Source organism: Sorex fumeus, unplaced genomic scaffold (genome assembly GCF_029834395.1).
Source record: "Sorex fumeus unplaced genomic scaffold, SorFum_2.1 ptg000006l, whole genome shotgun sequence".
NCBI classification, from domain to species: Eukaryota; Metazoa; Chordata; class Mammalia; order Eulipotyphla; family Soricidae; genus Sorex; species Sorex fumeus.
In genome coordinates, this window is record NW_026606063.1 from 27,147,741 (window position 1) to 27,171,775 (window position 24,035).

Consider the following 24,035-nt stretch of genomic DNA (forward strand, 5'->3'; position numbering starts at 1 on the left):
CTCCCCACTGTACTATAACTTTAGCCCAGAGTTTGATTGTTTTGTTTTTTTAAATTAAGACCCATCCTTCCTACTAAGCCTATACCAAAAAAAAAATTCCAGCTCCTTGGTTTCGGCTCTAAAATTAAGCCCCCAAATTCTTATGCTATGACCAGGACAAACAGCACAGACACTTAGGTAAGGTAGAAGGCAAAACATCGGGGCCAGAGTGATAGTACAGCGTGCAGGGCGTTTGCCTTGCACGCGGCCGACCTGGGTTCGATCCCCGGCATCTCATATGGTCTCCTGCACATCGCCAGGAATAATTCCTGAGTACAGAGCCAGGAGTAGCCCCTGAGTATCACTGGATGTGACCCAAAAAGCAAAAGCAAAAGCAAAAAAAAGAAAAAAAGAAGGCAAAACATAATTCCCACAGAAAGGCAAGGTGCTAAGACTGAGAACAAAGCCACAACAGAAGGGCCCAGGCCTTTGGCTAGCTCTGCCCAAGCTGCCCACCAGTCAGCCCTGACACGGGCCTGTGGCACAGGGACTGTGAGCAGAGCCTCTCCTGCTACGGGCTCTGGGGCCTGATAGACGCTATCCTTCAGGTCCAAGATGTGATGCCACCTGAGCTGGGGTCGTGGCTCCAGGGGCAGATGATGAGCAAGGCGCTGGGCACCTCCCGGGCACCGCGAGCCCCGCACGCTACCTGGTGCCCAGCAGCCTCCGCCGGAAGGAACACTGAGCTGGTCTGGCTTGGCCACACGCAGCAAACGGTATATTGGGGCTGCTGCTAGCCTAGCATTTGGGGACTGGGAGGTGCCGGGGCTTGAACCTCGGGCTCCCACATGCAAAGCCTGTGCTCCAGCCCTCTGAGCTTTCTCCTCTGGGCCCCGGTCCCAATTTTTTTTTTTAAAACTAGGAATGCCATTCAGTGCTCACCCTTTTTTACATTTCTTGAATATCTTCCCAATCTTCTCATGGGGGACATCGTATTTGTCCGATATCTGAAAGAGCAAAGAAAAATAATTTCAAGATGCTTCTTATAGAGCTGCAAATCTGTGTGTGTGTGTGTGTGTGTGCGCGCGCGCGTATGTGTGTGTGTTTGTGGAGGTCTAGTTACACAACCTTCTGTTTTTCATAATCACAAAGACTGCTCTAACGCCCCATCCAAAACCCAGGGGCGGAGTGGGGGTTGGGGGGCGGGTCACCCATCTTTGAAAGGAACTGGAGTCAGGATCTTACAGATTTAAATATCAACACTTGGGGCTGGAGCGATAGCACAGCAGGTTGGGCATTTGCCTTGCACGCGGCCGACCCGGGTTTGATTCCCAGCATCCCATATGGTTCCCTGAGCACCACCAGGAGTAATTCCTGAGTGCAGAGCCAGGAGTAACCCTTATGCATCTCCAGGTGTTACCCAAAAAGCAAAAAAAAAAACCCCCCAAGAAAACCAATACTTTACATATATGAAGAAAAACTGGGTAGGAGTTCAGCTGCCCACCCCACCACCCATTTCTTGTCTGGACACAGTTCATGTTGGTGTGGGCCACGCGCAGATACTGCAACAGGGATTCGAGGCCCCAGGGGATGTGAGGCCCCTTCCGGGAGCCCTGAGTCCCGGGATGTGCAGGTGGAATTGGTTCTAACTTGCTTCCAATCCTAACAGGTGCCTTTTCTGCCCTCAGCCACCCAGGCCAGCACCGCGAGTCCCACCGGCTCGCGGGAGGCAGGAAGAGCAGCAGTCCATTTCTGATGCCGAGTTATTAGAAGGAAAAATGCTTTAATATCCCAGAGCCTGGCAAAAATATCAAGTCAGTGATCCCCTGCCAAGAGTTAAGCTCTGCCAAGAGCAGCCGGCGCCGCCCAGGTTCCCCTGGACCCTGCACCCTTGGGCCTCTCCCCGCCTCTCTCCTGCACAGGGAGCAGACGACATGGAGTTCGTGGGGTGGGGGGGGCACTCAGGGTCTCTGACTTCCTGGGAGGGGTCTCTTGATGACAGTAGCACCAGCACGGACCACTGTTGGCTCACACTTGATTGTGGCTTAATGAACACGAATTTCAGGGTCAGTGCCAATGTGGTAAATACAGAGAATGAACTACTCAGAGGATAAGCAGCCGAGTCCGTTGCGATAAAACGCCTTGTTGGGACGCGCCACCTAGACCACTCCCATACTCGGGGCCAATGTGCCACGCAGAGCTTGAGGCAGCTCGGGGAGCGGGACCTCCCGAGTGAGACCAAGCCTGAGCTCCCGGGTCACAGACTGATCCGTCTCTTCCCTGCATCCGCGGGCCATGAAACCACGGATGAAATCCCGGCCCCAAGAGTGCCAAGACTTGTAACTGCGCTGAATCCCCAAGGAGTTGTGAGCAGCTGCATTTGGCACCGTAGGTCTCAAGCTTTTTCACACTCTCTTTTTTTCACTATAATCAAGGATCAGCTGCTTCTCCCATGAGGATGAGGACTGGCTGGGGAGGTCAGGAAAGGAAGCGACAGGAGGCAGGAAGTGACAGGCAGGGTGGGCACAGGTGGGACGGGGAGCCTGCCCAGCTGCTGTCCCCTCCCTCTGCTTTCTTTAACGTTTTTTGGAAGCGAAGTAGGTTCTTGCTTGTTTAGGTTTTGGCCCACACCCAGCAGTGCTCAGGGCTAACTCCTGGCTCTGCACTCAGGAACCAGTCCTGGCGGGGCTCGTGGGACCATATGTGGTGCCAAGGACTGAACCCAGGCTGGCCACTTGCAAGGCAAATCCTTAACCTCTGTGCTATTGCTCTGGCCCTGCATAGCTTTTACTGAAAGAAATAGACTTTCAAGAGAGAATACGGGCTTCTTCAGAATGGAAAAAACCCACTCGGGGCGCCCCAGAGGCGGACGGGTGAGAGCCCTCCCTGCCCCAAGGGACCTCCACTACCCAACCACTACCCACACTCCAGGCTGCTTTCCACACGCTCGGGTCAAGCCTCAGGTATGAGTGAACATATTCCTGGACACATAGTAAGACACTCCCTACACGTTTTCCATAATTATCACACCACATTTCATTTGATGGGGTTCAGGCAGTAGGCAACAAATCATAGAGGGAAATATATATATATTTCATATATATATATATATATAGGGGCTGGAGCGATAGCACAGCGGGTAGGGCGTTCACCTTACAAGCGGCCAACATGGCCGACCCGAGTTCGATTCCTCCGCCCCTCTCGGAGAGCCCAGCAAGCTACCGAGAGTATCTGATATGCCAGACACAGTAACAACAAAGTCTCCAATGGAGACGTTACTGGGCCCGCTCGAGCAAATCGACGATATATATATATATATATATATATATATATATATCTTGGAGAGCCCGAAAAGCTACCGAGAGTTATCCCGCCTGCACGGCAGAGCCTGGCAAGCTACCCATGGCATATTCGATGTGCCAAAAACAGTAACAATAACGGGTCTCATTCCCCTGATCCTGAAAGAGCCTCCAATATGGCAGCGTTGGGAAAGACAAGTAAGGAGAGGCTGTTAAAAATCTCAGGGCTGGGATGAATGGTAGACGTCATTGGCACCCACTCGAGTAAATCGATGAACAACGGGATGACAGGGACAGTGACTGACTGATTGATGCATTGGGTCCACACCTGATGGTGCTCAGGTGAATTACTGCACTCGGGAATTGCTCCTGGAAGGGCTCAGGGGACCATAGGGGATGCTGCAGATTAAACCCAGGTCAGCTGTGTGCAAGGTAAACAGCCTACCTGCTGTTCTACTGCGCTGGTACCCTATTTTTAAATTTTAATTTTTCACCGCATTTATCAGTACCTGGGAAATGACATATTCATTTCTTCGCTTATTTTATTATTTCTGTCTTCCCAACAGGAACCCTCACTCCCTTTGATACTATATCACACTAACTCTAATCCAATGTCTAGAATAGTACCAAGAGCACACACATGCATGCGCGCGCGCACACACACACACACACACACACGCAGGTGCTAAACAAACATTTGCAAAATGGATTTAAGACAGTGCTGTTTTAAGGGAAGCCAAGGGAAAAAGGATTTCTAACCCAGCACTGCACATGATCTGAGCTCTACTCTTGCATTTGTCGGTGTCGAGGGTTGGTGGTGAGTCCCTGAATTTCAACCGGGCCAAAGGCACTAGAGCATCAACACAGCCTCCTCCTCCTGCACTTAGACTGCACAGGGTTCAGAGTGTCCTGGGCCCTGAGGGGCTGAGATCCTCCAGAAGGATTTATACTCAAGTTGTTTTTTCTCAAATACACTGTGGGGAAGGACTTGACTCAAGTCCAGTCAATCCCCAGATCAGGAGTTTCCAAGGAACCACTGTTTCCATGAAAAAACATTTCCGTTTTATTTTGTGACCACAGCAGAGCATTGCTCACGGTTGCTCTCAGCATGGGGTTCCGGCTGGCCAGATCTCAGCACGGGGCTCCAGACTGTCAGATCGTGAGGTATGTGGAGGGGGGCCTGATCCAGGGTCCGAGCATGCAGAGCTAGTGCTCCAGCCCTTTGAGCTGTCTCCACATCCTGCCCTTTTTAAAATTTTGATCGGAGCTAACTGTTGGTAAACCGCACTCTCTTTAACCAGACCTGCCACAAACAAACTATTTCACAAGTCACCATGATCCCCTCAGTGCGAGCCAACACCCTCTGGCTCCAGCCTCCACGTGGGGACATGGGAAACGTTTCACAGATTCCCGTCCAGTGACAGAATCTGGATGGTCTGAGAGCATTTGTCCCAGTGGAATTCTGCGTGGGCGCGCTTTTGCTTTCGGGAAAAGATGCGAAAGTTCAGGCTACTCACAGCTTCCATCAGGCCTTTCAGGGACGGAGTCTTGAGCATCAGGGCATCGAAGACTTCCTCAGACTCCTTCCGGACATAGAGCAGCACTGAGTCCCCGACGGGAACATGGAGAGAGGAAGAAGGAGGGAAACGGGATGCAGTTTACTCAGGAGCAAAGGGAGGAAGGACTCACGTGGGTAGTGGGTGAGTAAAATGGAAAGTCAGCTGCACCCGGGGCAGCGGACGCCAGCCCACAGGAAGCCGACCGGGGCATGCGGCTGGCAGCAGTTTCCTCTCTGTGGCAGGCCCGGGGCAGGATGGGGCCATGAGAAGGATACCCCTGGAGTGTCCAGAAGGACACATTCACTCTCTCTGACATGCTCTCTCCTTTGAACAAGATTTATTGGTTTATTGGAGTAGCTTATAGTTAAGACACATTCGGGACATACCTCAGACTTTTTGGTTTATTTATTTTGGCTTTTAGAGTCATACCTGGCAATGCTCAGGGCTTACTCTTGGCTCTGCACTCAGGAATTAACTCCTGGCGGTGCGCAGGGGACCATATGGGATGCTGGGGATTGAACACGGGTCAGCTGCGTGCAAAGCAAATGCCCTTCCCGCTGCACTAGTATACTGCTCTGGTCCCAGGACTTACTTCATTTTTGGGAGCAGTGGGGGGCGTGGGTTGGGCCATACCTGGCAGGGCTCAGGGGTCACTCCTGGCTCTGTGCTCAGGAATTATTCCCTGTGGGTTCACGATACCAAATGGGGTGCCAGGGATCAAACCCGGGTCAGCGGGTGCAAAGCAAACCACCCTACCCACTATACTATGTCTCTAGCCCCCGGATTCACTTCTAATGTAACCCCTCCCCCCTCTCCCGCCCCTCAGCATACCTCTCTTTGGTTCTTCTAGCCGGGTCAGCTTTGCCGGGGGCGGGATTGCAAAGTCATCCTCAGACCCATAAGGTCCCCGTTTCAAGTTAGACCTGCAGGGGACCCAAGGACACAGTTAGGGGTGTGGGCATCGATGCCTTGCAGGAACAAGGAGGTTTAGGGGGTACCACTGAATCTTATATTCAGAATGACCCTTTCTCTTTATCTGATGGCCGAGGCCAGAGAGTGCTTCAGGAATGGCCAGCTTCCTGGCTGGCAGAGGCAAGCCTAAGGTCTGGGGAAAGACGGAGCCGGAACTAAGGCTCTTCATGGGACAGCAGAGTTGGGGACGCTCCAGATGCCCGGGCCAGCCTCCATGGCTCCCAGAGACTTGGAGCTCCCTCTCAGGAAGGAAGCATCCTTCTGGGAGAAGTTCTCTAGAGAAGGCAAGATCTGAGATAGGCGGGAAGGGAGTAACGCAGGAGAGAATAGGAGAGAACAGGAGAGAACAGGAGGGAGAGATGGAGAGGGAGAGAGAGGGGGAAAAAGAGGGAGGGAGAGAGAGGGAGAAAGAAGGAGGGAGAGAGAGGGAGAGAGAGAGAAGGAGAGCGGGAGAGCGAGAGGAGAGAGTAAAATGGAAGACAGAGAGGAGAAAGTGAGAGGAAGAGAGAGGGGGAGGAAGGAGAGAGGGGGAGAGAGAGAGGGAGAAAGAAAGAGAGAAAGAGAGAGAGAGAGAGAGAGAGAGAGAGAGAGAGAGAGAGAGAGAGTGTGAGTGCCAAGGAGGGTAGCTGAGATGGACTCACAGGAGACAGACCTTACTGGGAAGGTGGGACTCTAGGAAGAATTTATCTTCATCATTTGTCTCTGGGGAATTTTTAATTTTTCTGCTGCAGGCACCAGGGGAACCTTTGAAGGTTTTGTCAGCTGAGGATGCTGTCTCCAGAGCGTGGCTGCCTGGAGGGGGCTGAGGGTCTAGAAGCAGAGGGACCAGGCGGAGGCCTCTTGGACAACCCCACGGCGCCAGAGTCTAAGGGGGGCCGAAGGCTGGCCGGTCAGTGCAATACAAAGGGGAAACGGAAACTGGCACTTTGTGAAGACTGTTTACTTCTGAGCAGAATAATCACGACAAAATTAGCGGTGTGGCCAGAAAGTAGTTTGCCCCTGCATCCAGCACAGAGCAGCCTCCCAAAGAAAGTGGTGGCAGGACTCATGTGAAAACATGGCACGAGGCCAGCGAGAGCCCAGGGACGGCCTGCCTGCAGGGCTGGGAGAGGGGAGTCCGCAGGAGGGCAGGAGCGTCATCGCTGGGATGCTAAAACCCATTCCCTCCACAAAGGAAGTGGATGCCCCCCCCCCCCCCCCTCACACACACACCTCAAGAGACTAGAGAGAAGAAAAGACAAGATTCCTGGTTGCACAGTGCCCAAGGCTAGAGAGTGCTGAAGGAATGTGGCGGGGCTGGGGGTCGGACACTTTGGAGGTTTGTGTCAATGGGGACCCGAGCAAGACTGACGAAGGACTCCACTGACCGCCACGGACAATGTGAGCAGTACCACGAGACAGTGAAACTCAACTGAAGGATGTGCCACAAAGCTGGTTTGCAAAATTTTGAAAGTCTTCGATCAGGAAAGTCAAAAGGCAGGATAACTGAATAGATCATGGAAGCGGGCAGTGAGATCAGGTAAGCTGGCGGTGCCCCCCCCCCTTTTTTTTTTGCATAAAAGACACTGCAGGAACAATGGAAAAAATGAGTGGGAATGAGAACCGGTGCAAATGTCTGGACAGTTACGGTCCTGACCCTGACTGAAGTTATGCAGGAGAAAATGACTGAGTGTATGAAACAGACAGAAAATGCTTAGAAAAGGTGGGAAGACCACTGGCAAATTAGTCTCTAATGACTCAGAAGAAGATTGCTCCGTAAGTTTAAGATTACTTAAAAAAAAAAAATCAAACTCTTACCCTTCACCCTCCAATTCTTCTGAGGCAATGGGAAGGACCTGAGGATAAAAAAACAACATGCACATAAAAACCACATTGCTTTTCAAGTACACGGTTCAAAGATGTTTCGGACCATAAAAGAATCATTTCCTAAAATGGGAATTATTTTGCATTTGACTGATCTAATAAAAAAAATCTGTTTATCTTAATTTTAAATAACCAGATTATTTCTGTCTCAGGGCTTACTCAAGAATCTTTCCTGGTGGAGCTCAGGGGGCCACAGAGGATGCTGGGGATCGAACCCAGGTCAGTCACAGGCAACGCAAGCGCTCAAACCATTATTATCTATCCCTCCTGCTGTTAAATCATCCGATTCCTGGAGCTCTCCCGGACTTCTCTGAGTGAGACTGGTGAGCTGCGTCTGTGGTAAACCCGCCCACCCTTGCTCAGTGTTATCAACTCAGCCCCTCAGTCACTGGCGTATCGCTTATGGTTCTCAGGCCCCTCAACACAGGGCTGGGCAGTCACAACGTTGACCATATGGCATCATCCGTTAGTGCTTTGCAGAAAGAGATTTTTGAGCCTCTCATCCCAAAGCTTCTCATCAGAAACGGACTACGTTGGCCCTGGCTCCCCCAAGACCCTGAGAAACCATCAGTTTGTGCAGAGCTGCCTACGAAGCTTACAGTCCATGGCCTTCTCGAGATTTCTTTGAGCGCAGCCTGTTCTGTGCATTTCTAGTTCCTATCTGCAAGGCTCTTGCTAACAGCTGGGTATGCCTGACAAAGTGCCCAACAGTTGCCAAGACACAGCTGTGTGTGCCGGTGATGAGTCAGAAATGGACACCCCGGCTCTGGGAGCCTTCTGTTGCTCTCCTTTGCTGTCCGGGCTACCCACCCAGGGCACTCTGGCTCTCTCCTGGCGGTCAGGTCAGACCAGCAGGAGGCAGGGTCACAGGGTGACAGATGCATACTACGATTCACATGGCTAATGCGGGATCTCTGAAATGAGTTAAGATACAAATAAATGGAGGACCATGAGGCAGGCAGGTATGCTGCTGCACCATCATGTCAACGATGCTTTTTTCCCCCCTTTTTGCATCCCCCCCCCCTCCCCCCACCACGATGCACAGGGGTTACTCCTGGCTCTGCACTCAGGAATCACTCCTGGCAGTGCTCGGGGGACCATATGGGTCAGCTGTGCGCAAGGCAAACGCCCTCCCCACTGTGCTATCGCTCCAGCCCCATGTCAATGGTGCTTAAGGACACACTTTACTGGAAGGACGGCAATGTCGTCCCGGCCACGTGGGCCAGAGAGCGGACGTCCCGTCACACCTCAACGCTGCTGCTTTTTCACTATGAACGGTGCCAAAGATTTTCTCTTTGTCACTTGTCTACGTCTTTTCCTCTCAGCCAGCCCGAGATCCTGGTTACCTACGTGAGTGCCCCGCTGGAGGTTGGCGAAGTGCACGTCGGGAATGAAGAGGACGGGCTGAGTGTCGAGATCGATAAAAGGCTTGAACACGGTGATGTCCATTCGCTTGTGGGAGAGAAGTGGTGGCACCTTCACATCGGGAACTGAAAAGGAAAATTGTTTATGGTTAGCAGCTTGTTAATGCGGGTCATAGAGCACTTTCCTAAAGGGATAAGAAGCTTACACTGCAGGGCGAGGAAAGGGGCTCAGAAAAGCACCCAAAACTGAGAAAATGGCAGTTTATCATAGCAACATACATATGTACATTGTACATATACATTTATATATGCATATGCACCTCAAAGTCGTTATACTTAGAATATGAGAAGGGAAAGTGAGAAAGAAGAAAAACTAAGCCCCAGAACTGGGTTGCAGGTGATGCCAAAATGGAGTGCCTGCAATTGATCTTTTTTTTTTTTCAATTAAAAATTTTCTTTTGGGGAACACACCTGACAGTGCTCAGGGTGGACTCCTGGCTCTGCATTTGGGAACCCCACCTAGCAGGACTGATAGTCCTATATGTGGTGCTGGAAATCAAACCCAGGTTGGCTGCATGCAAGGCAAAAGACTTACTCACTGTACTATCTCTTTGGCCCCAGATTCTAAAATCAACTGCATATCTCATGAAAATAAGGAGGGGAAACAATATCTTTAAAAATATATGGCACAAAAGATTTGGAATTGAGGCAAAGCACATTTAGTTCTGAAAAGCAAAGACTTCTAATTGCATAAACATAATTTAGCAGACACTTCACTTTAGGCATCATTTTAAGAATTTACATTCTAGGGCCCAGGGATGTGGCCCGGGTGAAAGGGCCTACGCCTTGCATGTGTGAGACCTGGGATTCAGTCCCCAGCACCATCTGGAGTGGCCTTAGTGGCTCCAATAACTAGCGAAAAATAATAATCAGAAATCTGTATGTCCTAGTGGTGATATACCCCCTTCAGCTTCAATACATGTATCTTACCCGCATAACTTCAATTTCAAAACTTAGCCTCTGAGAGGTTCAATGTAAGATAAAATGGCCATTTTTTCCTTTGTTTTTGGACCACACCTGGCCATGCATGGGGCTAATTCCTGACTCTGCACACAGGGATCATTTTTGGTGGGCTCAGGGCACCAGGGATGAGATGCCAGGAACTGAAACCCAGGTTGGCTGCATGCATGGCAAGTGCCCTGCCCACTTGTTCACTCTGACCCCACTCGTGACCATTTTGAATTTATTAAACCCCAGACTCCATCTGTGCCACAGGGTCTGCTCAGTGATGAGCCGTGTGAGTTAGCTTAGCTATTCTCTGAAGTGATGTGGCTCGTTCACACAGACACCAGCAAGACAGGATTGAGCCAGGCACCCGGTACAAGGGAAGATGCTAGCGACCCCTGCCTGCTGATGGGCATACTCTGTGCGCAGCATTTCTCTTCCTTTTAGTTGAGAACAGGGTTTTGCGAATATAAACACTGGTCACGTTTTGTAAAAGGAGAAGAGATTTCCTGACAAAAGGTCTAAACAGAAGCTCTATGGATCCTGCTAATAATGTTAGAATACCACACAATCTCCTGTCACTGTCACTGTCCTCCCGTTGTTCATCGATTTGCTCGAACGGCCCCAGTAACGTCTCCATTGTGACAACTGTTACTGTGTTTGGCATATTGAGTATGTCACAGGGAGCTTGCTAGGCTTTGCTGTGTAGGCGAGATACTCTTGGTAGCTTGCCGGGCTCTCCGAACGGGGTGGAGGAATCGAACTCGGGTCAGCCCTGTTGGCCGCTTGCAAGGCAAACAAACGCCCTACCCGCTGTGCTATCACTCCAGCCTGCACAATCTCCAAAGAAAACGAAAACATATTTGGAATGAGCACACCTGAATTCTCAAGGGTGTTTCTTAAAAGGTGAAATGAGACCTAATTGCCCCTCTCGGAGAGCCCGGCAAGCTACTGAGAGTATCTTGCCCGCATAGGAGAGCCTGGCAAGCTCCCCGTGACGTATTCGATATGCCAAACACAGTAACAGTAACAACTAAGGAGGAGAATGTGCTCCTGTTAAAAAAAAAGTAGAAAAAATAGCCAAAATGGCCCATACTCCAAAATAAACCAAAACAAACCCTCAAAATTCCTTCCCAGTAGTTCCCTAAAAAGTGACTTAGCTTTAATCACCTGTCTGATTTTTGTATATGGTTTTAAAAATGTCCCACTTTTGGGGGATGGAAGGGAACATACCTAGCAGTGCTCAGTGCTTACTCCTGGTGGGCTCAGAGCATTCTATGGGATGCCAGGGATCGAACCTGAGCTCAGAGAAAGCACCCTACCCCTGTACTATGGCTTTGGTTCCATAAAAAAAATGTCTACTTTTTAATCTTCTGTTTGAAAATTCAATTCACCATTCTGAACAGAAAAGGTCTGAAACATTTCGTGGGAACGTTTCTACTTACAGGCATTCAACTGGGAGCTGGGGTCAGTACACTTGCCTTTTCTTTTGCTCTGTTTTCTTTCTTCATCCCTGATTTTCCGTTCAGCTCCCTATAGATCAAGAGAAAACAAGACGTGATTCTGCTGAACCAATCCTTTTCAATATAGCTTCCCCGAATAAGGGGAGAGGGTGTGGGGGTGGGTAACCCCTCTCTGAAGACGAACTCAATTACTTCTTTGTGCTGCAGGGAGAGTGTGGGACCACACCCAGTACTCTGGGCTTACTCCTGGCTCTGTACACAGGGCTCACTTCTGGCAGGGCTCTGGAGACCATATTGGGCGCTAGGGATTAAATCCCAGTGAGCCGTGTGGAAGGCAAGTGCCCTACCTGCTGTACTATCACTCTGGCCCCTCCATTACTTCTTATATTCATGGAGGCTTTCCCAGTAGCTTCCAATTTAAAAAAATTATCTTCATGAAATAAAAGGCAAACAACATTAAAGAAAAACAAAACAAAATTCCCCTCTACAATCAATGTGGTCAGAGGAAAAAAAAAAGCTGAGAAAATGTGCAAACATAAGGGAATTTTCCTATTGTTTAGTAGACAACAAAAATTAAAAAAAAGAGAGGAGGTTAACCCAAACTTGAGTGCACTTTCTACAAAGGCAACTGAAAGTTGCGACTTTGTCTAAGGATCTGACACCAACTGAATCAAAGAAGGACCCACTATCACTTGGTAGGAGTGATGGAATATGACTGTGAATTTGCATAATGCCTTAAAAGAATGCCTGATTCTAGTCCTATAGAAAGGACATAATGCACAATGCATATCGATACAGATATAGACCTAAAAATGGAGTGACAACTGAACCCGCAGACAGAAAAGAATGAGTAATACAATGACCTGAAATTGAGCAGTTATGTACAATAAAAACAATACTGTTAAATAGTAACGTTGCTTGGCATATCACCGACATTTATTTCTGGATAGCACCGATTTCCTTGCAAAGATATCCAGCGGCTCATGAACTGGTAGCCTGTATATTTGAAAATGCATGTCCTGAGAGCAAAGCAAGGCCACAGAACCACTCCAGTGACCTTGATATTATTATTTTAAAACACCAATATATATTTTTAAAAAGGACCCAAGTATTACAATCTCCCTCTTCTAGAAGATTAACAGATGAATAAACAGTCTTCTCATAAAAATTGCTAGTCATACCGACACAGGCATGACCTCCGTGCTTCAGGGAAGAGAGGAGATTCTCACATCCTGCCAGTTACCGAGTGCAAGTGGTCTGGACCGCTCAATCCCTCGCTCAGACTAGCAGTGACTTCACTTGATGATAAATCACACTCCCGCAAAAGTGGCCTTTATATTAAGCAGGACTTTCCCCTGCTTATTTATTAGTTACACCCGTAAGAATAATAAGAAACTGTGAACAAAATGAAAAGCCAACCTTTATGCAGAAAATCTACTTGCAAATCATACACGTGATTTGGGGATTAACACCCAAAACACTAAGGTACTCAAACAATTTCATTTAAAAAATCATGTTTGGCCGGAGATGTGGCTTCAGGGTAGAGTATGCCTGCACAGGAAGGCCTCACATCTGATCCCCTGCATTCACTCAGTTTACTAAGCTGAACTGGTGGGATGGGGGCATGGGGGGGTGGGAGGGATACTGGGATTAGTGGTGGTGGAGAATGGACACTGGTGGAGGGATGGGTACTCGATCATTGTATAACTGAAACCCAGGCACAAAAATTTGTAAGTCTACAACTGTACCTCATGGTGTTTCACTAATAAATTTTTTTGTTGTTATTGTTGCTGTTTGGGTCACATCTGGCGATGCATAGGGGTTACTCCTGGCTCTGCACTCAGGGGTTACTCCTGGCGGTGCTCAGGAGACCATATGGGATGCTGGGAATTGAACCCGGGTCGGCCGCGTGCAAGGCAAACGCCCTACCTGCTGTGCTATCTCTCTAGCCCCTCATTAATATTTTAAAAAAAATGCAAAATAAGTAAAGATAAAAACAGAAAAAATTTCCAAGACATACAGAAGGCCAACAGGTCCACGAAAAGGTCTTCAACACGACTAACCGTCAGAGAAACCCTAACTGAACATACAATACACTTGTGAGAATGGCTGTGATGGGAAGCCAGGTAATAAGCTCGGGGGAGGGTGTGGAAAGAGGGAATCCTTTGCACTGTTGGTGGGAATATGGATCGGCATGTATGAGCATAGTAGCTACAGTGGAAAACAGGATTCCGGTTCCCCCAACAAGCCAAGAATGACCACGTTATCTGAAGGAAAAAAACACTAACCCCCAAAGAAACCCAACCTCATGTTCACCATAGCCTAGTTCACAAGAGCAGGATAAGGAAACAACCAAAGTTCAATTAATGGGTGAACGATAAAGATGCGGCTGTTGGGGGCTGGAGCAATAGCACAGTGCGTACGGTGTTTGCCTTGCTCACAACCGACCCAGGTTCGATTCCCAGCATCCCATATGGTCCCCTGCGCACCACCAGGAGTGATTCCTGAGTGCATGAACCAGGAGTAACTCCTGTGCATCGCTGGGTGTGACCCAAAAAAAGAAAAAATAAATAAATAAATAAAAGATGCTGCCGCATATACTCACAACAGGATAACGCTTAGTCATAATGCAGAATGAAACTGGCAAGCTGGAGAGACAGTACAGAGGGTTAAGCACTTGCCTTGCACAGGGTGGGCCCGGGTTCTAGCCCCAGCACCCCATGTGGTCCCGCAGCAGCATCAGGAGCGATCCCTGAGCACAGTCATAATAAGCCCTGACCACAGCAGGGTGTGGCCCCAGAGTAAAAACAGCAAACGAACAAAAAGCAGCAGAAACAAACAGCAACAAACCCAAACCACAGAAAACCCTTTATCAAAGAAGTGGGGAGCTGTGGGGTCTACTGGGGACCCAAAATGGGAGGAGGTGGCTTAAGAGCAAAAAAAAGAAAAAGCTTCCCAGCCATAAAATAAGCAAGCCAGGGGGTGGAAAACGTAGCACAGGGATTATAGTTAGTAATGTGGTACTGCATTAACTGAAAGGTGCTGAGAGATCTTAAAGATATCAAAAGCTTGCCACAAGAAAAATAAAATCAATATATTGTACGCTTTACTCTAACCTTAGCTGGTATTTTAAAAAGAGAATGACGGTTGCCCCATGGCTTGGAGGCCAGCCACACACGCTAGGGGAAAAGGCAGCTCAGACAGAGAAGGGAGCACCAAATAAAGGGTGTTGGGAGGATCCTCCCAGGATGGGAGATGCATGCTGAAAGTGGACTATAGACCAAACATGATTGCCACTCAATGCCTCTCTTGCAAACCACAGGACCCAAAAGGAGAGAGAGAACAAAAGGGAATGCCCTGCCACAGAGACAGGGTGGGATGGGGGGGTTAGGGGGTGGGAGGGATACTGGGATCATTGGTGGTGGAGATTGGGCACTGGTGGAGGGATGGGTACTCGATCATTGTATAATTGAAACCCAAGCACAAAAATTTGTAAGTCTACAACTGTATCTCATGGTGTTTCACTAATAAAAATTAAAAAAAAGAATGATGGGGCCGGAGAGATAGCACCAGTGGGCAGGGCATTTGCCTTGCATGCAGTGGACCTGGGTTCCATGAATGGTCCCCTGACCCCACCAGGAGTGATCCCTGAGCACAGAGCCACGATTAAGTCCCGAGTACAGACAGCTGTGACCCAAAACCAGAAAGAAAAAAAAAAGTCATAGGGAAAACAAATACATTAAATGCAGAAGAATAAAGATAATGAAGAGCATAGAATTCTCATCAGAAATAAGATAATACAGCAGAATACACATCATTAAAGTACTGACAAGGTGAAGGTTGGGGGTAGGGTGGAACCAAGTAAAGGGCCAGGGATGGGGCTTAAGTGGCAGAGCAGGAATAAGGCTCTGGAGTGGGGGTGGGGTGGGGTGGTGTTTGAGCACCAGCACTCTATGACCATGCCCCGGCCCAACCTTGGCTCCATGCCGCTCTTACTTCCCAGAACTCCAGGTGTGGCCCTGGAGAGAAATGCCAGGTATGGCCCCATACAATGACTTTTTTTTTGTTTTTTGGGTCATACCCGGCAATGCACAGGGATTACTCCTGGCTCATACACTCAGGAACTGCTCCTGGTGGTGCTCGGGGGACCTTATGGGATGCTGGGAATCGAACCCGGGTTGGCCACATGCCAGGCAAACGTCCTACCTGCTGTGCTATCACTCCAGTCCCCTACAATGACTTTTATAAAGGTAAGCTACAGGGCTGGAGAGATAGTACAGTGGGTAAGGCACTTGCCTTGCACGTGTGTAACTTTATGTGTTCCCTAAGCCCCTGGGCAGAGCCTGGAGTACGCCCTGAGCACTGCAGGATGTGGTCCAAAAACAAATAAAACCCCAAAAATGAGTAAACTAGAATTTTAATGTTCTATACCCAGCAAAAATGACAAGATAAAAGATGAAATAAATACTTTTGAGTAATCGCAGAAGAGATGCCAAGATGATAAAACTTCCAGGTACACACAGGGGACTGAAAATTCTGGGGCCTCCTCAGAGTGGGGGCAGCTTTCCCCCACCCCACCCGTGTACTACCGGAAGCCCCAGCAGACACATCCACACTCACAGCTTCATGACTAATCTCCAGAGATGCCATGCTGAAGAATCATGTTAGATCTACAGCTCCTGGAGCGTGTGGCCACATATATAGCTGCATGACATGTCCAAATTCCACAAATTAGATGGGAAAGAGGCAGAGAAGCCCTCTAAGCTCAGTAAGTGAAAAATGCCCCAGAAGGCTCAACTAGTAACAAACTACCCCAGTAAACCCTCAATGATTTTAATAACACCACTGTGAGAAGAAACAATTCCCACAATTTATCTTTCATTAGCTTTTTTTTTTTTTTGATAAGTGCCTGCTAAGGAGGCAGGTTTTGGGGGTGGGTGGGAAACTGGGAATATTGATGGAAGGAAGGTCACACTAGTGGTGGGGTTGGGGGGTTAGTGTTGGAACACTGAATGCCTAAAACAACTGCATTACAGGTTCAACTTTGTAAACCATGGTGTTTAAATAAAGTTGCAGGGATGGGGTAGGGAGGGAAGAGTTTTCACATACACAGAAGCTGAAAGAATTCCTCAGTAATAAACACAAACTCCAAGAAATGTTAACGGCAATCCTGTAACATCGTGATGAGCCAACCAATTTTGGCTGTTCTGACTCTAGCAGTTTCTTGGACAACTGCAATAGGTCAAGGGTAAAAAATTTAATCCAGGACGTGTTCCCAGTATCAGTCAGTCAATATTACACTAAAGAAGAAAGGTATCTGTAAAAAATAGATGCCAAGGACGTTTTTCTCTAGAAAAATGGACTAGAGATGGATTAGAGATATATATACAAGCTCAGAAAGAGGAGTGACCAAATTTTCACTGGTGAGAGATCCAATTTCTGTCCCTGTTCTTTTTTCTGAAATTTTGTTCTCTCTGCTACTGCTTTCTAAAAGAATGGAAATTCCGGGGGGTATGGTGCTGCCAGCAGTCTGTACCTGTGAGGCGAATGCATCAGCAGCCTGATGGCACCTTCAGACTTCCAGATACCCCAAAATTGCTGCTGTGCCTTCGGCCAAATCCCAAAAACTTAGGGCAAAGTTTACCAAGAAAGTAAACAGCCAAAAGTTAGGTATGTGGGAGACACATCCACAAACCACCTCCGGCGCAGCTATATAATTGGAGGCATGGCCTCTCTGGTTCCTGATCGAACTGCTTAACGGCCATGATCCCAGAGACTCAGAAACAAATCTCGAAACCCAGCGGCTTTTGGCAGAAATGTGTCCAATTCCTGCAGTAGGTTACCGGTGCTGGGTTAACCCAGGTGGGAATAGGGTTTGTGCCTTGGCCTGTTCCCCCTGGTGGCCCGGTGGCCGCCATCCTTCAGGGGTCACTGGACAGTCAGGTTTGGGTCCGCAGTGACGAGACACGCAGGGCCTCACAGGATGGGGGTGGAGCTGGTCCTGTCCTCCCCACTCCAATGAGACCCCAAGTTATCGCCCACGAATGGCGTCTCTGGCTCCTGATCAAGCTGCTTAACGGCCATGATCCCAGAGACTCAAACAAATCTCAAAATCCAGCGGATTTTGGCAGAAATGCGTCCGGAACCCGCAGTAGGTTACTGTTGCCGGGCCACCCCAGGGGGGAAAGGGTGTTGTCTCTCCACCTGCTTCCCCCAGGCGGCTTGGTGGCTGCCATCCTTCAGAGGCCATTGGACAGTCAGGTTTGGGCCCGCAGTGACAAGACATTTTGGGCCTCACGGGATGGGGGTGGAGCTGGTCCTGTCCTCCCCACCCCAACGAGACCCCAAGTCATCGCCCACGAACGGCCTTTCTGGCTCTTGATCAAGCTGCTTAACGGCCATGATCCCAGAGACTCAGGAGCAAATCTCGGAACCCAGCAGGTTTTGGCAGAAATCCCTCCAGATTTAAGTGTTAAAATTTTGGAATTTCAAAACTGCGCGGCCACTACTGCAGCCACGCAGCATCATATGTTATTTATAACCAGCAATAGAGAGCAAATTGTCTGATGTTGCCTTTTCAGAAGATCTGAGTGTTGGGGTGAAATCTCAAATAATAATGGTGGGTCTGGTGTCAAAATATTGAATGTGATCAAAGTAGAGAGAGAGTAATATGGAAATCATCATCCCCACAGGTAGGGGGAGGGTATAGGATGGGGGTATACTGGGTTGTTGGGGGTGGAGAATGGGCACTGGTGAAAGTATGGGTGTTTCATTGTATGACCGAGACTTAAACCCAAAAGCTTTGTAACTGTTCTCATGGTGATTCAATACATAAAATTATAAAAAAATAAAAAAAAAAGTAAGGTGGAGTTTATGCACAATTCAATCAGCTAATCAGTGGCTGAATAAATAGCAGTACTCCTACATTAAAAAAAAAGAATGGAAATTCCATCAATCAGACTACCTAAGCAGTCCAAAACAAAACTATCTTCTCAGGAGGAAAAAACAATGCCAAGACCTCATAAGGATACCAAATGATGGTTCAGTTCTATTTTCTTACTGCAAATGTAGACCTGGTCCATAAAACGTGAGAGTTCCAAAGCCAGCAGGAGGAAACAAATTGACAGGCACCAGTAATAGGTGAGTCAGTCCTATGAAGGGAGCCAAGGAGGCATGAGGGAGCACAAGGCGGCCAGAAGCAGCAGACACAAGACTAAGAATTGGTGGAAGATCTAATTGGATGGGCAAAAACTGGGCGTCAGGTCAGAGGGGTTTCATGTGGTTCAAAGATTCAAAGACTTGTTGGGGCTGAAGTGATAGTACAGCAGGCAGGGCATCTGTCTTGCATGCAGCTGACCCAGGTTCGACTCCCAGCATCCCATAGGGTCCCCTGAGCACCGCCAGGAATGATTCCTGAGTGCAGAGCCAGGAGCAATCCCTGTGCATCGCCAGGTGTGACTCCCCCCCCCCCCAAAAAAAAAGAAAGGACTTGTAAATTAGTGAGACACAGCTCACACACAGTGTTTGAGTCTCACACAAAATATTAAATCAGGGGCCGGAGTGATAATATACCAGGTAGGGCGTTTGCCTTGCATGCAGCTAACCCGGGTTCAATCCCCGGCATCCCATATGGTCCCCCAAGCACCTCTGGGAGTAATTCCTGAGTGCAGAACCAGGAGTAACCCCTGAGCATCGCTGGGTGTGACCCAAAAAGCAATAAATAAATAAATACACACACACACACACATATATATAAAATCAACTCACAGGATAGCTCTGATATTAATAAATTCGCCACACACACACACACACACACACACACACACACACACACACACACACACACACCAACAACATTTGCCTTTCTAGGTCCTTTTAAGAGATGACACCATCCTGGCAACTTTCTCTAAGAGCTGGAAATGGGGGCGAGAGAAAGAGCTCAGTGATCGGTGGGGAAGGGGGGGGGCATACGCTCTGTATGTGCAGAGACCAGGATTCGATCCCTGGTACTCCACAGAGCCTGGACCACCACATCACTGAGTCTGAACTCTGAGCCCTCTGGCCCAGCTCAGTCTAGGGGTGTTTCGGTGGCTACTAATACGCCACTCCCAGCCCGAGCACACGCAGAGCCTCCATTTTCTCACCGTGGCTCTAAGTCATTTTCCTTTTCCACCCTAGAGATCTGACATCTGAGAAATGAAACAAGCTGTGACTGGCTCCGCCCTGCACACGAGGCGTGCTGCCCGGGACTTCGGACCACGTCTTCCCATCAGTGGACAGATGAGCGACAGGCAGAAGGTGAGACCAGGCCATCAGTGCGACCTTCAGACTCAACGGAGTGTCCAGATGGACGGTGGTCTTCTCTGGCAAGGAGACAGCCCTCTCACCTGCTTTACCCTAGGTGTCCCCGCAAGCCTTACCTTGTCACAGAAGACTTTTATCTGGCAGTAGGCCCGGTGCACGGGCTTGTTGCTGCGGTTGTTATAGCTATAGGTGTCGATCTGGATATTCAGAGGCAAGCCTTTCACACCCTTCTGGGAGGAGAAATCCGTGCTCAGGCAGTTCACAGAGATGAAGACCTGTGAGGAGAGGAAAGGCGCTGACGGTTAGCCGGGGCGGAGGTTCGAACACCCACGTCACCGAAGGGATCCCCAAAACGTGTTAGTATGGGAGCCTCATAAGCCTTGCAGTTAAATGAAATGTTGTTTTAAAGCAGAAGGAGAAAGAGCCGATTTTAAAATGGGTCTATAAATGACAGGCCTCAAAGGAGAAAAACAGGATAAAAACCTCTACTCCTGAAACTGATGATAAATCCATACAATTTTATTTTTACTTATTAGTTATATATTTTGGTTATCCCAAAATAAAATGAATTTTGGGCTGTGTGCTCGCCCAGTGGTGCTCAGGACTTACTCCTGGCTCAAGGGACGATGTGGGGTGCCAGGGCTTGAACCCGTCGGCTGCGAAACAGCAAGGCAAGCACCTTAATCCCTGCGCTGCCTCTTCAGCCTTCAATATGATTTTAATTGCCAACAAACTGAGAAGGGGAATAGAGCAGCTTTGAGTGCCTATCGATCTTTCCTTCTAGAATATTTATTTCACATCATTATAAAACAAACCAACCCTGTACTCAGCAGTGTTCAGGGACTACTCCTGGCTTACTGCTCTGGAAGCCCATGAAGTGCTGAGGTCAGAGAGGCCCCAGGGCTCCTGCACGCAGAGTACCTGCTCTGGTCCTTGGTGCCACCTTCCCAGCTCTATCCTTTAATACCATGCAGGTGGTTCTCTTCTTGAGGCCGTTTTTATTTATTTACTAAAAAAAAAAATTTGGTGGTGGGGGGGCGGTCACACCTGGCAATGCTCAGGGGTTACCCCTGGCTCTGCACTCAGGAATTACTCCTGATGGTGCTTGGAGGACCATATGGGATGCTGGGGATCGAACCCGGGTTGGCCGTGTGCAAGGCAAACGCCCTACCCGCTGTACTATCACTCCAGGCCTTCGAGGCCGTTTTTAAATGCCACCAAGAGAGTGGCTTCTCTCTGCAGCTGTTTAATGGCTTAGCCCAAACTCCTTGGCATCTTCCTTTGTGAGTCACAGGACACTCCTAAGTGCTCTAGATCCTGGTAAGAGTCTAGAATTTAGGAAATCAGTGAGTCGATTGGATCCAGTGGCACTAGAGGTTGCTACTTAAGAGAAACTCAAATTAATCTTTGTATAGTAAATGCCCAGGTTCTGCTGTCCCTGTATTTTGTGGTTCTGGACTTGAATCTCGACCCCCAAATCACAATGTTTTTCAGTCTTCTTGCAACTGGTGCGCTTTAGAATTTATTTCTGGTGCATGAGCACCACATAGTGGCTATGATTAGAATTGCAGTTTCAAGGCCAAAAATTTCAAACTGTAAGGGCACTTACGAAGTTTACAGATCCAAACACACACACACACACACACACACACACAGTTTCACAGTGTGGAGATGCTTTAATGGCGGGAAAGGAAATTCTACACGTTTCAGTAATGTCCCTATTAAGCCTTTATCCAAAGAACGCAAGGTATGAATTAAAAAGCATTTCTGTACCCTTATGTTCACATCAGTGTATCCACAATGGCCAAACTACGGATCAACCTAAATGCTCACCAACAGATTTGGCTAAGTAAAGTGTAAGATCTCAGTGGAATACTACATTACTACTATGAAAGATGAAATTGTGCTTTTTCAGGACAAAGCAGATGGAACGAGAGGTGATTGTGTTTAAAAAACAAAAACGAAAAAACCAAATCAAAACAAACAAACAAAAAAACCCCAGGAAGTAACAAACAGCTACCAAGGCCAGAGAGCTATAACAGAGGGAAGGTGCTTGCCTGGCATGTGGTTAACAGGGGTTCTATCCTCAGCATCCCATACGGTCCACCAAACCACCAGGAGTGATTTCTGAGTGCAAAACCTCGGAGCACTGCCGGGTGTGGCCTCCCCAAAACAAAACAAACCCGTCCCCAGACAGCTACCAGATAGATTCACTCATACATGGACTATAACTAAAATAAATGAACTGGTTATAAGTAATTAAGCAATTCCTTCACAGGGCGAAACCATAGAAAGTGGTTATAGGGGAAAAAAGGGAAGGGAAATGGGAAGGATGAGAAGAAGAGTCTTTTTGGAGGGGGGATGGTCCCGGAAAGGTGGTGGGAGTGGCAAGAATTATGCACCTACTGAGGTGTGAAATTTCATTATACTGTAAACCAATAATCAACATAAAAATTTGAGAATTCTAAAAGAAAAAAAAAACTTTTTTTTCTCCCCATAAAAAAGGAGTTTCAAAAAGGAGGCTGGCATGTTTAAAAGACCCTCTTGTCCTGGCTTAAAAGGCTCTGCTTGCTAATCGGTGGGCTCCTGTCCCTGGATCTCCTCAAATGTGTCTTCCCTTCCCGCCTCACCTCTTTATCCCTGTCCCCCCATCTCCTTCCCTCCTCCCCTCCCCATTCCCCACCTCCCAGTGTGGATCACCTGCTGCTTCCTCACTGCCTCTAAGACTCGCCTGCAGGGAAAGCTCTGTTCTACCCTGTTCTCCATAGGGGAACCCAAAGCGGTGGCACTGCTGCCAGAGCATGCACGTGGCCGCGGAATTCCTGTGGGCCACCACTTGCTACCCCATCCCGAGAGAGAGCACCCCCATACACAGGGGAAGCTGAGTCTTCCAACCGTCCCGCAGCAGAGAGAGAGCAAGGACTAAGCTGCCCAACAGGACCTGTCCCCTGAATTCTCTGGTGCTCGCTCGCGCTCTCTCCTGGATTAACTTCATGCGAGACCAGTCACTTTGGGAGCTACACTTGGTTTACCCCAGGCTCCGCACTCAGAGATCCCTCCTGGCAGTGCGCAGGGGAGGAACCCAGGTTGACTATGCGCGAGGCACACGCCTTACCTGCTGTATTATCTCCCTGGCCCCATTTTGCAACCTTTTATGCAAGGCAAGCACCTTACCTGTGTACTATCTCTAGCCCCATTTTTTAATATATATATATTTTTCAAATTAAAAAAATTATTTATTTATTTTTGGCTTTTTGGGTCACACCCGGCAAATGTGACAGGAGTTACTCCTGGCTTTGCACTCAGGAATCACTCCTGGTGGTGCTCAGGGGACCATATGGGATGCTGGGAATTGAACCCAGGTCAGCTGTGTACAAGGCAAACACCTTACACGCTGTACTATTGCTCCAGCCCCTCAACTTTTTTTTTTTTAAACCTGCACATTGGCACTGAGTCAAAGATCAGCAGTTAAAAACCACCATCAGTTAAGTGTCAATAGCATGTTTCTTGAACCAACAGGAAATTTCTGCAACAAGCACTGGCAGTTGAAACCATACTATCCTAGACACATCTCCTGGTTCTTCCTCTCTAAGGGAATGTTTGCTATCTTTCTTGGTGCATTATCCTGATAAGACTGTGGTTACTAGGGCCAGAGTGATAGTACAGTGGGTAGGATGTTTGCCTTGCACATAGCTGACCTGGGTTCAATCCCCAGCATCCTATATGGTCCCCTGAACACTGCAAGGAGTGAGTGATTCCTGAATGCTGAGTCAGGAGTAAACCCTGAGCATCACCAGGGGTGGTGTGCCCCTCCCCCAAACAAATAAAGAAACAACCAGGGCTGAAGCAGATAGTAGAGTGAGTAGGGCAAAACCCTGCCAGGAGTGATCCTTGAGAGCAGAGCCAGGAGTAAGTCCTGAGCTCAGCCGGGTGTGACCCCCAAACAAAGGTAAAGGTAAAGGTAAAGGCCCTCCCGTTGATCGTCGATTTGCTCGAGCGGGCCCAGTAACGTCTCCATTGGAGACTTTGTTGTTACTGTGTCTGGCATATCGAATACTCTCGGTAACTTGCCGGGCTCTCCGAGAGGGGCAGAGGAATCGAACTCGGGTCGGCCATGTTGGCCGCTTGTAAGGCGAACGCCCTACCCCTGTGCTATCGCTCCAGCCCCAAACAAAAAGCCAAATAAAGTCAAACCCCAAGCAAATCACCACTTCATATACATCAAGA

General features: G+C 48.6%; 1 protein-coding gene across 1 annotated transcript in view; it reads right to left on the reverse strand.

Annotated features, from left to right (window-relative positions):
• Positions 1-24,035, reverse strand: part of GRHL1 (grainyhead like transcription factor 1) — a 59,424-nt gene that overhangs the window by 738 nt on the left and 34,651 nt on the right. The window contains exons 9-15 of the mRNA XM_056125490.1: positions 19,925-20,083; positions 11,487-11,574; positions 9,023-9,162; positions 7,607-7,644; positions 5,669-5,760; positions 4,796-4,881; positions 922-986 (exon numbers count right to left, since the gene is read on the reverse strand). Coding sequence (XP_055981465.1) covers positions 922-986; positions 4,796-4,881; positions 5,669-5,760; positions 7,607-7,644; positions 9,023-9,162; positions 11,487-11,574; positions 19,925-20,083 — 668 coding nt within the window. The remainder of the gene's footprint in view (positions 1-921; positions 987-4,795; positions 4,882-5,668; positions 5,761-7,606; positions 7,645-9,022; positions 9,163-11,486; positions 11,575-19,924; positions 20,084-24,035) is intronic.